At 35.8% G+C, this 16,000-nt stretch overlaps 3 protein-coding genes across 5 annotated transcripts in view; 2 read left to right on the top strand and 1 right to left on the bottom strand.

The window, feature by feature from the left end:
* Positions 1–91: 91 nt before the first annotated feature.
* On the top strand, positions 92–5,966 carry LOC116840597 (zinc finger protein Dzip1). 3 transcript variants are annotated; one of them, XM_032807495.1, is made up of 9 exons: positions 92–425; positions 505–572; positions 644–869; positions 1,504–1,854; positions 1,934–2,050; positions 2,132–3,419; positions 3,922–4,557; positions 4,687–4,754; positions 4,843–5,966. In XM_032807495.1, exons 2-9 carry the CDS (start codon positions 556–558, stop codon positions 5,155–5,157), a joined length of 3,018 nt encoding a protein of 1,005 aa, XP_032663386.1. In that variant the 5' UTR covers positions 92–425; positions 505–555; the 3' UTR covers positions 5,158–5,966. The 3 variants fall into 3 exon arrangements, with proteins under 3 accessions (XP_032663386.1, XP_032663385.1, XP_032663387.1); XM_032807494.1 differs by having other exon boundaries at positions 92–208; positions 282–425; positions 505–869; XM_032807496.1 differs by lacking the exons at positions 92–425; positions 505–572 and having other exon boundaries at positions 724–869; positions 1,559–1,854.
* Positions 5,882–8,780, top strand: LOC116840618 (zinc finger protein 782-like). The gene is made up of 5 exons (XM_032807525.1): positions 5,882–5,888; positions 6,045–6,743; positions 6,981–7,471; positions 8,118–8,305; positions 8,375–8,780. Exons 1-5 carry the CDS (start codon positions 5,882–5,884, stop codon positions 8,778–8,780), a joined length of 1,791 nt encoding a protein of 596 aa, XP_032663416.1.
* A 494-nt stretch (positions 8,781–9,274) lies between these two features.
* The window catches only part of LOC116840619 (leucine-rich repeat and guanylate kinase domain-containing protein), an 11,178-nt gene continuing 4,452 nt past the window's right edge, over positions 9,275–16,000 (bottom strand). The window contains exons 7-16 of the mRNA XM_032807526.1: positions 14,540–14,838; positions 13,691–13,895; positions 13,408–13,611; positions 12,768–12,983; positions 12,530–12,686; positions 11,607–11,899; positions 10,977–11,222; positions 10,749–10,916; positions 10,365–10,490; positions 9,275–10,283 (exon numbers count right to left, since the gene is read on the bottom strand). Of these exons, the coding sequence (XP_032663417.1) occupies positions 10,113–10,283; positions 10,365–10,490; positions 10,749–10,916; positions 10,977–11,222; positions 11,607–11,899; positions 12,530–12,686; positions 12,768–12,983; positions 13,408–13,611; positions 13,691–13,895; positions 14,540–14,838 (2,085 nt within the window). The 3' untranslated portion in view covers positions 9,275–10,112. The remainder of the gene's footprint in view (positions 10,284–10,364; positions 10,491–10,748; positions 10,917–10,976; positions 11,223–11,606; positions 11,900–12,529; positions 12,687–12,767; positions 12,984–13,407; positions 13,612–13,690; positions 13,896–14,539; positions 14,839–16,000) is intronic.

Genomic DNA, 16,000 nt, shown 5'->3' on the forward strand with positions numbered 1-16,000 from the left:
TGTGTGCGATAGCCCTTAGGCCTTCCCGTATGAAAGGTGAGGGCGCTGAGAGCTGTCATAGATGGCGCAGCAACGCAGACGCCGTTCATTGTTTATGTTTACATCAACCTTGTATACACTCCGTTTTGCGAATGTCGATCGGTTCGCCGAGTTCTTTCATGCATTTCTCATTAATCAGTGGAGATCTCATGCAGAATTTATCGCACAGGTAGCCGTGAGACACAAATGTCAAACAGATATATAATGAAGTGAGGTTCATTTTCATATTACGTCTTGTGCAGTGTAAATAAATTCGTTCGCGCCAATGGCATTTTCATTTCGTGTCGGTACCAATTGGTGCCACGACTTCCCGAAACTGGCCAGGGAGTCGGGATTTTACTTCAACATGCACGGCTCTAGAGTACGAGTGGATTGGAATCGCATAAGTACGCGGATGTTGTCCGTACGAAGTGATGCAGACTTCATTCTCGCGATTATTACTGACTAATCTTTCGCATGTTGCAGGTGCCATAGACATAGACAGAGTGATACGCGAGAGAGATTTCTCGACCATCGATGAGAACATCAACAACGTAATAGATTATTGTTTGGAGAGTGAATACGACGTCAAGATCTTAGATTCTAATTTTGTTAAATTATTTAGACTAGCGCAACTGTCAGTGGAGTATTTATTATATTGCAAACAGTACTTAGATCACAGTGTAATAATATTGAAGGATGAGTTAAGGCTGAAAATTGAGCAAAATGTTGCCATGAAGAAGGAAATTACTAGCTTAGAGGAGACGATAAGGAGTATGAAGGAGAAATTGAAAGAAAAGTCTAAATTTATTGAAACCAGAGTTGGTGATTCTACTGGAGAGATTTACAAAGTAAGATAATGTACAACTTTAATTATAAGTTATACAGAGTGATTCTAGTAACTGAATTTAGTTATAGCTCTTTTTACAATGAAAAGAAGTAGCAGAGAAAAAACTAGTATAATCCACCATTCTGTGATATATTTCATTAAATCATGCTTTATTGATAATCTATTTCAATTTATGATAACAGATTTATTCTTTTCAGTTATATTTTTTACTTGTGAAACAATTGTTTTAGGAAGTACATGAAAACACAATTTGAATAAACTAATTTTATTGTTTGATTCATATTTCCTTTTACAGTTATTTATTTATTACATCAATACAAACAATCTACTTGGAAAAGAATATTTGAATCTGAAGATGCAATGTAAAATGGAACCTTTAAAAAATGGTGATGTTAAATGCATATGTGTATAAATAGTTCTTGAGTAATACTTTTGTATTATATAAAAACTGTTTTTGTATAATTTTTAATATTTATGAAATATATCGTAAATCTAACTAAGATTTAACTCTACAACTTTTTTCTATCTTGACTTAGAAAAGAACTCAGTTGCTAGAATGATCCTGTATACCTTGTTAATTATAAATCGTGAATTTGCAATATATCTCTAACATTTAATCGCGAACTTTACGCCAGTGCCCGCATTGTCCGAAAACTTTTGTATCTGCTCTGTTTGTAAATGCTCATGTAGCACGTCGACACTCGTACATATCAGACATGCGTATGTCTACATCTCCTGTGCACGAACATTATCGAGCAGAAACTGAAAAATTGCACAATGAGATAAAGACTTTGAAAGAGAGACTCAATCAGACCGAGAGAGTGATAATGAACGAATCTGATAAATTGCTGGACAATACGGAGAGAAACTATGTCAGGAATATGAGCAAAAATGAATCGAATGTCGTCACAACTGACAAAGCAGAGCAAAGAAGGTATCAAGAGGATATCAGCAGCTTGAAGAACATGCTGTTTAATGAGATACGTGTAAGTTATCGTGTCAATAGCTTTAGTATTTGCAGTATTTATTCCTTTATATTATAATATTGAATGAATTTCTTTACAGGCATTAAGAGAGAAAGAGCAGAATGTGAATGAGAGTATCTTGGAAGCAAACGTGAAAACTTTAATTGGGCAACAAGAAAGGGAAATTGAAAGTCTGAGAAATCAGCTTCTCGAAAGAGTAAGAATGTAACTTTATTATGTATTATCACTTTGCGAGAGGATGATGTTGCTACATCCAGCGTGTGAAATTATTTTCTAGTTGACTCCGGGCATGGAAAGTATGCAGGCGAAATTACAAACGCAAGAAAATTATTGGAAGGCCAAGCTGGAAGACATGGAGGCACAACATCACAGAGACATTGAAAGATTGACCACGGAACTGAAAGTGACTCAACAAGTGGCCGACCGTACGAAGTCCGAGTATACGTCCAAGGTGCACGATTTGGAGAAACTATCGATGGATCAGTCGAACATATTAGTAGAACAAGGAAAGCAATTGGATAACTTATCACGCGAGATCAGTAATTCGCAGATACAAAACAATAATCACAAAACGGGGGAAAAGATTGATGCGGTGGAAAAATTTCACGAGTCGCCTTTATTGAAAATGAAACGCGACAGCGTGAATAGTTACACCGACAATGACGAGTCTTATCGTAAGAACTTGAGCAGCACCAGAAATGGCGAGATGATTATCGAAGATATCGGCAGCGAATCTAGTCGAGAATACAGCGACAGATACACATCTAATAGGATGGATATCGTGAAAAACAGAGACAGCAGAAGGATGATCACCGATCTCGGCAGAACCGCGGAACACGCAGCCGCCAAGCCAGATCCGAAATTTTCGCAAAGATCAGAGATCGTCAGAGAGAGAAGAACGAAAGACAAAGCAAAGCATGACACATCCAAAGACATAGATAAAACGTTAAACCGTTCGAACAGAAGTTTTAGCATTAAAGATTTGGAGGACTCTCCTGTAAACGTAACAAAGACATATAACACAGAAAGAAAAAGATTATTCCATACGGATGAGACGAAAAACAACAAGAGATTCGAACTCTCGGAGAAGCGTAGTGTAAGTTCCATGACGGAGTCCGAGTCTTCGTTGTCTACGTCGGAATCAGAATCAGAGTCCGACAGCGAGAGCGTTACAACAAACGATGACATTACGGTAAAGCAATACGAAATAAAGTCCGCGGTGAAATCCCCCGACGCGAGAAGAGAATCGATACAGGAGGATGCGCGCAGCATGTTCGACAATCGACTGAGAGATCTAGGAATTGATCCGGAATGGCAAGGTATACCCGCGGCAACGTTTAAGCAAAAGATGGACATTGTGAGACATCAAGAGAGTATTGACGCGAAGAAATTGGCGCAGTACCATCGAATAAAACAGAAACTACTCAAGAATCTCCTGCAAAGGATATCCGCGAGTCGTGAGAAATCGGAGCAAATTGCGAACACGAAGAAGTCTCCTTTGCACAAGCTAGTCACTCACGTCAGATCGAAAGCCGTGAAAGCACCTGGCAGTCATATAGACAGCGGTAATTACTATAAATACATTAGAAATTTTATATATGCAATTGTACAGAGTGTCCGGTAACTCACGGAGGAGTCGCGGTGTACAGGTAGATTAGGTCAAACATAAAATTCCTTTACCATTTTACGAACCACGTAAAATTTTGAGTCATTAATCTATGAAGATTCGTGAATCACGCGCCATACGGTAGACAGGTTGTGATGGTAATGTTTACCGCTTTATACTTGTATATTAGATTAAACTAGACAAAATAGTCTTCTACCATCTTCCAAATGATCACGTAGATGTTTAGTTATTAATTAAAAAAGATTAGTGTTTTGTTCGAACACTCTGTATAATTATTGCGATATATATTATTAAAACATTCATATTTATTATGTATATATAATTATAAATTATATTTAAAAAACTTTATTATAAACTGTTGATATGATTTTTCATATCTAGCAGTTTTAATACGAAGCATTATGTCTCATCTTTTAATATAACTTCTTTTTTCTCCTTAGATGAATATGTAGCTGTTCAGAAAACCGGAAACACGACGCCGTCGAAATTACGCCTGAAGCAGAAGATCGAGCTGCTCCCTCGAAAATATAAAGACGAGGAGACATTCGAGGATACGCGTCGATCTTCGCTGATAAGAAACAGGCCGGATGTTTACACTAGTCCGAAAGTATTATCGGCGCAGCCGAGATTAATTACTGATAAGAATGCGAATCGGAATATCTCTTCCGCAAGTTCCGCTGAAAGCTCGCCGAAGACTGTCAAACAGATCTCGTCCACAAGGATAACGGTGCAGGATAGTAGCGCGCGTAAAGCAGACTCTCCAATCGGCAGGAAGCAGCTGATAGCATCGAAGCTTCCTGAAAACAATGACTCGGACAGCACGGTCGCGCAGCGAGAAGATTCGATCGTATCACCGAAGAATAATAAAAGCGTCCTGAAACCAACCACTAGTGGTTCGGTCGGCAATTTGATCAAGAAGAAAGTCATCTTCGACTTAGAAGATAGAAAAAATGAAGCGATAGCACCGGAAAACGACCCGAATGCAAGGAGCCAAGTGAATAACAGCGACTGGAACATCTCAAGTTCTCTCGAGACGAGAGACTATCCATTGCAGAAAGAGAAGTCCATGAGCACAGGTATAAGGTTGCAAGTAATTATTTGTTTAATTCACTATCGCGTGTTTAATTGACGATTAAGAACATGTTTGTTCAAATCAATCATTAAGTTGAGAAAAATTTAATTGATATTTTTACAACTCTGCACAGGTAATATCCTTCTAAAAACCTCGCAAAGTGACAAAATCGCGGAGATCTCGAAGAAGATACAGGAACAGGTGAGGAATATGCTGTAGAAGCATTGATCAACATTTTGAGAAATCGATTGAGATTAGTCAGAAATAATCGTTTTGAATTCTTTTCCAGTTGAACATAGTGAGGAAGCCTCCTGTGGGATCGGTTGAAACGATCTTCCGGGCGAACATGAATTTGCAGGATCTGGCGGGTTACAGCGCGGGGAATAGGTTGTTAAATGCAACTAGTCTTCCGGACACGATTTCGGAGAGCCCCATACGGAGCTTTGCGAGTCCCAAAGCAAAAAGTAGCATGCTATTTCCGCAACCTGCTCCGCGAACTTTGAAGGATAAAGATCTCACTGTAGCTGAACGTGAGAATCAGTTGTCTCCGTTGAAGTACTCCGATTTAGATTCGGATATTGATGAGATATTGCAGATGGATTGAGAAAATTGTATGATATTAGTCATACATGAAATCACCATTTGTTTTAATTGTATATTCTGCATTTTGTTTCATCCTTTCTCTCAAGACTCAAATGCATATATAAATGTAAGTGCAGCAGTTTTAAAAGAAAGTGCAATCGAATCAAATGATTCGTTATACTTCCTGTTTCTGGTTGCTTTTCCTGTACTACAATTATTTTACTTTTCTTCTTTCTTCAAAGTAGTGTCAAACATATACCTGATAATTTTATTCAAAGTACATAATCATTTTGTTCTTTTCCCTTTTTTGCTTGAGACCCGAATGTATATATAATTATAAGTGCAGAAAGTGTAAGAGAGAGAGTGAGGTGCAATCGAATCGAATGAACTATCTTGTCATCTTAGCTTCTCTTCCTGTACTCACAATGTTTTACTTCCTTTCTTTCTTTCAAGAAGTGTCAAACATTATATCTAATCTAATTTTGTTTAAAGTATACAAAATGTAACATAACGTAGTTAATGAAAACGAACATTATTAGAGTTAGAATAGAGACTATTTTGATCCACGTAGTTGGATCATCGTTGCGCCGCTCCGGTGCGTTCATTTTAGATGCTTATATGCTGAAAGTATCACTTTGTCTTACCTTGGCATGTAATGTGCATAAAGATAAAATGATGCTATCAGCACGAAGGCATCCAAAGCGAACGCAAATACTATAGTATAGAGAGATGGAGGCAGAAAAATTATGTTGCGTATGTACTATAATTTTTACATTACGTGACTATACAGTGATATGTATGTATAAATAAACACACAGTAAACATTTGTAATATTGCTGTGGCGAATAAGTTAATTATGTCTTGAAAACGATAATTCGCTTTTAAAGCTTTCTCCTGTTCTGTAACAAGAGAGAATAATCATGACAGGAATGTCGGATTTATTTTGCCTGATCTGTGATATAACTGTCAACGACTCGTCCAGTGTGAATATTTGTACTTCTTCTCAACGTGACGGAGAGCCGCTCGTCAATTTCGCTACACGAATATTCAGACCTACTACTTTGGAATTTCGCAGCACTTACATCTGCTTACAATGTTACAAACTCTTCCAAATGCTGGAGCAAGCCCAGTGTACTGTAGCGAACATACGTTGTGAGATTCTCAAGGTATATGGAAGAAGCAGGAAAGAAAGAGCTATCAAGCAAGAACTGCAAGGCAAAGGACATGATTTTGTGGAGAATTTCGGCGAGCAGAATGAAGCGGTTACAGATGGCATGGTACATCAAATAAAGGCTACTTTGCCCTTCAGATCTATTGGCAATGAGATCATTACATCACAGACATTTTCACAAGATGCAATATTTAATCAAGATATGAATATTCAGAGTATCGACACAATCATAGAGAATAATACTACTAAAGTTATTAAAAACACAAGTACAAAAATTGAGGAAGTTAATTGTTTGAGCAAGGAAGATATATCTCAGACCAATATCAAAGATTCTACTCTACCTCAAAATGATCAAACACAGAAACAAAACTTCTTACATGCATATAAAACTTGTGTAAATATCGTAGAAACCAAAACAGATGAAGAAAACTCATTTAGTGAGTGCAACTTTATAAGTAACATAAAAAAATAATATTTCTTTTTTATCTTTTTTCCCATATTTTATTAATATAATATATTAATATTTGTACTTAATAATGTAGTGGTATATAATAGGTAAAATTTTTTAGATAAAATAGAAAAATTGTATTTTTATATTGTTATAATTTTATGAAACACTATGTACTAGTACCAAACTACGTTTGGTTTATCATATTACATTATTTAAATTTCAGGAAAAGAAGTTGATTATTGTGATATTGGAAGAGAAGTTGATTATTGTGGTATTGCTAATGTGAATACTTCAACAGAAGTATATTGTGCACCAGCTTCAGAGAATTCAAAAAGAGTGTTAAAGCACAATTCAGAGTCTATGGAACATTTATGCTCTACTTGTGGAACCAAATGGAAGACACGAGCAGAATTGAGAGCGCACATGAAAACACATTTAACATTAAGGATATTCATGTGTGAAAAATGCGGGCGCGTCTACAAACACAAACACGCCCTGGAAGTGCATGTTGGAATGCATAATGGCATAAATCCCTTCCAATGTAGCTATTGTAAGAAGTGTTTTACGCAAAAGGGCGCGTTAATAAGACATCTACCAATACATACTGGTGAGACTCCTTATCAATGTGAAATGTGTGGCAAAAGATTCATACATCACACATCGTACAACATGCACATGTCATCTCATAATGGCAAGAAACCTCACAAGTGTGAAGTAAGTTTTTCATTGTATGAATATATGTAAAATATGCATTTGTGAAAGTACACACACACACACACATATTGATTTTATATATTATATTACATATATGATTATATTTTTCTTAAGGCTCTTAGTTGCTCAGCGTGGCTGTCTTGATTTATGGTGTCAGAAGAGTGAGAAAATACACACTAAAGTATTCAAATCTTATATTTAAGACAGTCTTAAATATAAGTTCCGATTTTGAATACTGGCCTAAAAATTCTTGCAAAAATGCGTATAAATAAAATTTATCCATGAAATGATACTTGCGATCGATCGAGCAGATGTGTAAAATAGCTCAAACACTTTTCTTTTGTTTTAACAACCAATGAACAACTGTAAAATTAACGTAAGACAAAATCATGGAGAAAAAAGTAGGTAAAAAGATAGATTGCGTGTTACTTTAATTTTATAGTAAGTTAGAGTAAAAAAGGAAAACGTTTGGACTATTTTAAAGATGTACCCGACCCATTACAAGCATCACTTTATGGATATATATTTCAACATATTTTGCAAGAATTTTTATCGTGTATTTTCTCGACGTCTTCTGACGTCGTCAATCAAGAATTCCGCCTTAAGATTTGCGACAAGTTTAAAATAAAAGTATGTTTCTCTTAAGATTTGCGACAAGTTTTTGCTCTCAACGTCGCACTTGAAGAGGCATATGCGAGTTCATACTGGTGAGAGGCCCTACAGCTGTTATATATGCGGAAAACGATTCGCGGAACGATACAACTTATTGGTCCACCATAAAATACATGATCCAGATGGAAGCAAGATGAGACAGGAGAAGAAAGTTCAAAAAAAGTGAGCGAGATTCATCACGAAATCATTCATCCTTTAATAGTCACGATTGTTTATTTGGCTCTTTTGCAGGTGCGAACAGAATGATTTGGTATCAAGTGAGAGGCAAAAATTAGATATTCACCCGAAATGCCAAGACAACTCAGGTATTTTTAACATAGACGTGAATGCTGCAGAAATATCAGATAGTTTCGTGTCACATGTTCAAACTCAGGATACGAATATGAAGCAGACAAATTATCGAGACAACGCAAACGAAGAAACGTGGATGCAACCAGATAACGTGAAAATGTATGGCGTCGACGATCAAACCAGACTCGTGTTTTCTTTACCTCATCTCGTTACGAATCCCTTGGTTACGTTCACTGAACAAGACTTCTCTGTACAAAGCATAAATTGCGACACAAATCTACAAGTAGACGTAGCTTCAAACGCAGTAAATTTAAACGGTAATCACATCGTATCAACGCGCATTTGAAAGTTAAAGAATCAAAGAAACAATTCAATGAATGTCATAGAGACTAAATAGTAGTATACGATTGAAGTTCCAACAGAGGCTAATATATAAAGATAGAAATAAATTTTCTAAATTTTTAGAGATAAATTTTTTTAATTTAGAAATAAATTTTCTTAGTGTTTTATAGATTTAAGTAAAAAATATCCGCGCATTGCAATGTATTGTTTGTTGTTTTATCATGGCATAGTAAAACTGACGTAATTATTAACAGGCTTGTGCCATAGATTTTAAGATTACGTCTACGCGGATTGTTTATATATTTTTTACGTGATGTATACACGTGATACGTGTGATCGTTTTTTATGTAGACAATATAAATTATGTGAAAAATATTTCAAATTATATTAAAATGTATAAAAAAGGAAAAATTAAATTATGAGACGTTTGCCGTATCTGTTTTGGCTTATCATTAATTATGTAAAGATGTAATGTTTAAAAGAAATAGGAAATAGCAATTTGCAATTGAAATTTTTATTTCATTATGTGACAGATTGATAGATTTTATTTTCTGTAGGTAAAAATGTAGCCAGGAAATTCTGTGGACTTTAACTTGTTCAGGAAACAAGTAATAACTTTGCATCAGGATTCTTTCAGGGATTATATAAAAATATTAACTTTTTCATTAATTTTTTAGCAAACTACGTTCATTAAACGATACCATAGATTGTTCATTGTCTACATATATGACATTTCATAGTGACATAGTTTACGTTGTCTACACGTAGACGTAGTATATTATGTTTTACGCGTAAACACCTAACTCCGATTATTAATATATGTGCAAATATAACTTGAACGCAATGCAAGGACAATAGTAACAATGCAAACGAAGTACAAGCACATAACTTTTTACGTTCTTTCTTTCTCGCATATTTATAAGACAGGTGACATGTTCCTCAGATTAAAAACTATTTTTGAAGATATGTTCATTTTTAACAACTACAGACCAATATACTATTGTTATCGTCGTACGCATAATATTAATAACTGCAAATTTTGCGCTATATATTTTTATAAGAAGCGTCAAGTGTGTTAAGAATTGTTTTTTTCTTTCCTCACATAAAGTGATAGTCACAGCGAGACTTTGTTCTATGTTGTTGTAAGTTAGAATTCTCCGCAGTTTGATGATGATCGTCCGCTCATCACTTCTGCAGTGTGGTTCTTTGTGTGTGAAATATTGTTTTCTGTTGACGTTTCGATACTGAAACATTTCTGTATCGATAAGATAAAAAAAAAACTGTAAATTGAGGTGCGGATTTGAAAAGTTTTACGAAGATTTTATGATATATATACTCACTCTCTCATTTCGTTAACGATACTCTCGAGCGCAGCAGGAATCGCTATCTGCGTAAAATGATTCATTTCCGAAAGGAAGATGGATTTCCTATAAGACTGATTTACGCATAACTCTTGTATAAAATCGATTAGCGAATCGAAAGCTCTTATATAATCGTCCATGAATAACTGCGACATATAACGGTATACAGTATTATATTATTTTTAACTAAAACTTTTATACGAATGAAAACAATGTATATCTTTTACCACTAAAGAGAAGAAGCCAGGATGACTCCCGTGATAGTCCAAATATAATTGTCTGCTTTTCATAACAAGCTCGATGTACATGTTCTTCAACGTTTTCGCTTTCCCATCATCTACCTCCAGCTTCTCCTTTAGGTGATAATTATATTTAAGTGCATATACGCAAGAAACGCGTGAGACGCTTAATACTCGGATATTTATCGCAGCGCGATGGAACTGTTTAATTCTCTGATCTTTAATTTTTTACTTTACAAATTTAGTGTTATTTTAATAGAGAAATAACAATCTACACCCTAATCTACATCCCTTCACAAGCGATGGTACTATTGTCCTGGGACACCCTATATGTAAAGATATGTCGAGATTTAAAGGGTTAAAATCATTTACTGTTTTCGTCGCGTCGTTATTGGACTCGTTAAGATCGTATTCCTCGTCAGGAATAAATGTCGCGCCCAATTCTAACGTACTACGACGTTGCAACATCCTTGTCCTGTGTAATTCTCGCTTCGTCTCCTCATCGTCGATGATAATATTCGCTTCCTCATCCAGTAACACCTAATTAATGTTAATCGCATATTAGACAAACTCTGCCCGAAGTTATCGGACTCTTCGTACTTTTAACTCTCCCACCGCGTATTGTCCTTCGGATAGCAACTGATCGAACGATTTGATGATGTATTCTTTGTTATTCTTTTCTTGGCACACGACGCGTTTCTTCGTCCCTAATAAGAACTCACGTCTTCCCACGATGACTTTCGGCAACATTGTCTTACTCGTGAGTATTATATCAGTTGTTGTCGCCCCGGTTCCTTGCGGTCTTATATAGATGCTGTAGGTAGGCAGTTCTAGGCGTTCTATTATCTAATAATGCACACACGCATGTGTTTATATGTATATCTTTAAAATGTATGTATATAGAAATCTTTAACCCACTTTGAGCCTTTGTTTATTTTGCAAATTTAATATTATTTTTAACCGACAGATATCAGACAGACGGAAATAGTGCTTTCAAAGTTTCATTTGAAAAGCGGAAACGAATTGTGAAACTTTTTGTTCAGTTTGATTTAATCTACCGCAGCTCCTCTGTGAGTTCGACTCTGTATACATACATTTTATATTTTAAATGTTTATATTTAAAGACCAAAAGAATAAGAATGTCCAGAATTAGATATATATCCAGGGATTGGTACTTTTCCTTCAGATTGTACATCGCATCGTGAAATTATGCGACAAGCGGTTACGAACCTCGTCCATAATTTCCGTAATGAAATCTAACACGCAACTGGCGGTTTCTACATCGTTATCCCCGACGTGCTTGCCTATCTTCACGATCAACAGATTCTCCGCGCTGTCCTTGATCCACGTGTAGATATCAAACTTCGCCTGCGCCCAGACGCGATGAAGATCCACGCTCTGTGTGAGCACGAGAATCGCCTTGACGTTGGGATATCGCTTAGAGATCTCCATGGTAGCGTACAGATTCATCTGAGTGAGACCGATTTTTTTCTCGGATATCAACGGGACGATCTGATCCTCATCTGCATGCGAAAAAACGCGATAATTCGTAAACGGGAAGATCTTCACGCGAATCGGTATGAGCGACTTTTACAAAACAGTATTGATCAGTAATAAATCATATAGGTCAGTAATAAATCAGTTTGCTTAGTAATTTTATTACTAGTGACTAATGAGTAACTTAAATTACAGAGTTACTAATGCTACAGAGTAATTACAACGTGATTACAGAATGATTACGACGATAGTGATAATCACTGATGTATTAGATTTTTATGATGAATTATTGATGCGAATTATTCCCTAATAACGAGAAAAACTACAGAGAGGAACAAGTATCAATTTTCTCATGATGTATGAATGTTTTCATATCACGTATTTTTCAAACTAATTTATTATTTGCTCTACCCTTATAGAAATATCATATTAAGAATCATTGATAATTACTTATTTTCAGTATTAAAAATACTGGATAATAAGTAATTATCAATGATTCTTAGTATGATATTTCTATAAGGGTAGATCGTTATAATGTTTAGTTAATAATTCACCAAATAATCACTGAATCTCATTGAGCAACGATTGATCACTATTATTTCTATAGTGATTACCAGTAATACTTTTTTGTAAGGTGATATATGTATCGAACTAACGAAATCCGTAACTATGGCCTAGAAGATCTAGAATCACCAAGAATTCGCCGCATCGCGCCATGTCATTGAACTTCTCTCTGTCTACAAGAATATAAGTGTCACTCTCGTCGTCGTTCTCGCAAGTCTCCTTCGTGGTGTGCCAACGGCAATATTTTACCTACGAAAATTACGTCGCGTTTCTTATATTGAAGAGAGGATCATTTAAACAAAAAAAAGACATGTCCTCTTTGTAAATTACTTTGTCAGGAATCGTTCGAGTCACATGCAAAGCCAATGCCATTTTCTTCATCGCCGATGGGCCCGTTAAAATGACCAGCGGCGGGGCGATCTCGTCGTAAGGTTGAACGTGAGCATGTATTTTGTCGATATTTAAATGCTCCAACAACATTAATTTCGCTACGTTACGTGCAGCTGTCAGATCTAGCGGCGATGCAAATAACGTGAACGATGTTACCTGGAAAACACATCTACGCTTAGGGTAATTTCCAAGAGGATAGTAAATTTACCTTCTATTTAGCAGAGTCAACAAAATTGAAGAAAAAAATTTAGTGTTTAAATGAATTTAAATGGTTTCCTGAATGCAGTTACATTGTTCTCAAAATATCATTTTGAATACATTTTCGATTTTTGTCATTTAGCGGCAAAACTGAGACCACTGAGACGAACAGAACCAGATGTTGTTTCAAAGTAATAGTGCTAAATAAATGCGTCCTGCGTCTATCGTTCTTGCATATAGTTTACCAGAAATCGATGTTGCATAAGAGCAACATTATTAAATAAAGGATCGAAGCAAAAAATTGCGATATGTTGTTCGATTACAAAATTCTATAATAATTTTTATTATGGAGTTCTCTTCGTATAAGAACCACAATTGACACCTTTTCCGCTGCTAGTACTTCGACACCGTCGATGAATTTAATACTTGGTATGGAAGATATCAGCACGTTTCGATAATTCGGCCACTTTGTACAAGCATTACCCCTGAAGTCCACTTCGTGTATCGAACCCTTCAGATTCAGAACTTCCAGCAGATCGTTGATTTTGTTGAATTTTAGATCCACGAGGTGTAAGCTATACGTGTCCTGAAAACGTGATTCGATTCATTTGTGAAGGCATAATTGACTCGCAAATTCTCAAATATGTTTCGCTGTCAACGATTACTTTGAAGAATTGCAAGGTCGACAGTTTGTTGTGTGCCAAGAGTATCGTTTGTAGATCAGGTAATACATTTATACCACGACCTGGTATAGCTGATTTAAATGACGTTATGCAATTGCATCTTAGACTCAGTTCCTGTATATGCAAATTGTCCAAGTTTTCAATACATTCGATGAGATTGTAAGACAAATCTAAGTACCGCAGGTGTCTACAATGAAAATAAGACAAGACTAAGGTGGCACAAGACAATGAGGTCGAATTATACACGAACATCGAACGTTCAGTTCGAATACCGAACATCGTACATGGAAAGAATTTTATAATATTGTTATAGAATTTTGTAACCCCGCAAGGAATATATTAACGCATAATTATTTATCGTCTTAATTATTTATTTTAATTCATTTATTATTTATATTAATTTATTTCCTTTCATTTCATATGCTATTTATATCTTAGAAATTGAAATCTACTATTAAAAAATTATTTTCTAATTAAAATATTTATATTATATTTTTTAAATAACAAGATAAACTCTGCTGATACAGTCTATTTCTGCACTACCAAAAAATACGATAAAATGGAAAAAAATTTATAAAATTAACGGACAAGAAGAGCCAAATTGCAAATTTAATTTGTATATATTGTAAGGTGGTGGTAAGGCGCCCACTCCGTCACAAAAATTTTAGTTAAATAGTCGAGACGCGTGAGATACATGTGGAAAGAGAACAGAAAATAGCATAAGAAGCAGTGTTAGGAAACCCGGGCGCACTGGCGTTTTTCCCCCTTCACTTAACTGAAAACAATTTCATGTACGGAAAAAGCTGTAATATTTTCTCTATGCATATTTACTTCAAATTCTCCAAACCGTAGATTTTTTCTATAATATTATGCGACAGATCTAATCTGACGATGCTCCAGCAATTCCTCAAGCTACCAATGTCCGTCATATTATTGTACGATAGATTCACGTAGGTGAGATACCAGGGAGGCATGAAACTCAAGGAACACTCGACCTTATTGTTCGATGCATCCAAGTACATCAAATATGGTAGATTGCTCAGAACTGATAAGCTCGAGACACTATTGTGAGCGATGTCAATGTATTGTAAATAACGATGATACCGCAACATAGCAATATCCGTGAGACTCTGTAAAGACAAGAGTGGAATGAAGTAAAAGAAGATGCAAAGAACCCAAATGCAAAGAACTTCTGTGCTATCTTAGACATTTAAATACAATATTTATATTTAAGTAATAATATATATATATATATATATAAATTGTTTTATTACTCAACTATTATAATTATATTAATTAATTATTTTATTATTAAATTATATTTAGATGATAATAATTTATAAAATACGAAAACAAAACTCTACAGATTTTTCTGTAGAGAGGCTGTACATATTGGGTGCTTTCCAATTGCTTAACACACTTGACACACACGTACGCATTTATTGGCCACATATTACCTAAAATATCTTGCAAGATAATACGCAACCAATAAGCTGGTTTTGTGTAACACAGTGTACGCAACTGAAAAGCACCCATAGACTTTTCTTTTCTGACTGTATGCGGAGTCTGTAAGGGTTATCGCACACAATTGACATACCTGCATATGCATAGCATAAGACCGTATGTACCAATGAGCATCGAGTATTAAGTCGCCATATTGGTGTTCGATGCTTAATATTCGATGCTCATTGGTCCATACGATCTTATGCTATGCATATGCAATTATGTCAATTGTGTGCGATAGCCCTAAATCTGTTCTTTATAGCTGCACTGCTGAACTAGTGCAATAAGTTAGAGTGAGAAAACGTATATTTGTCTCACTTCAATATATTACACCAGTTCAGCAGTGCAGCTACAAAGAACGGATCTTATGTATATTATGTCTATGGTCTCTTTCTACATGGCTGTGTAACGTCCGGATCTATTTTAGAACATTAATAATATATTATTATAGACCGGGAGGCCGACTTGTCTGATTTCAGACATCACTAGATATTTTATCCCTACGTTACTAGATGTAAGTACGTGCGCATATGCATATTCGCGAGCGTTAAAACATTATAATTAAAATGCCGAATGCTGCGTGCTGCTGGAGAGTCTCGAAATCGACGGATCGACCCAAAGAAACCGCTATCGCTCAGTGCGATAAGCCAACATAAACAGGAGCATGAAAACTGAATCCCAAACACCACTCAGGACACCGACGCGGTGACATCATGCAAAGGAATGAATCTCTTCCCTCGCCATAACTCCATGGACCAATCGGAGAACGACTCTCAGCGACAAAGCGAC

The sequence above is a fragment of the Odontomachus brunneus genome, unplaced genomic scaffold (genome assembly GCF_010583005.1).
Source record: "Odontomachus brunneus isolate Ranch 3 - 2012 unplaced genomic scaffold, Obru_v1 Obru_scaffold_010, whole genome shotgun sequence".
Classification (NCBI taxonomy): domain Eukaryota; kingdom Metazoa; phylum Arthropoda; class Insecta; order Hymenoptera; family Formicidae; genus Odontomachus; species Odontomachus brunneus.

Bases quoted from the DNA above. Each gene is read 5' to 3' on its own strand.
- LOC116840618 (XM_032807525.1), top strand. The intron at 7,472-8,117 runs GTAAGTTTTTCA...GTTTCTCTTAAG, and splicing joins AGAAACCTCACAAGTGTGAA to ATTTGCGACAAGTTTTTGCT. The intron at 8,306-8,374 runs GTGAGCGAGATT...GCTCTTTTGCAG, and splicing joins GAGAAGAAAGTTCAAAAAAA to GTGCGAACAGAATGATTTGG.
- LOC116840597 (XM_032807494.1), top strand. From the start codon at position 305: ATGGCATTTTCATTTCGTGTCGGTACCAATTGGTGCCACGACTTCCCG. The intron at 2,051-2,131 runs GTAAGAATGTAA...ATTATTTTCTAG, and splicing joins GAAATCAGCTTCTCGAAAGA to TTGACTCCGGGCATGGAAAG. The intron at 4,755-4,842 runs GTGAGGAATATG...ATTCTTTTCCAG, and splicing joins CGAAGAAGATACAGGAACAG to TTGAACATAGTGAGGAAGCC.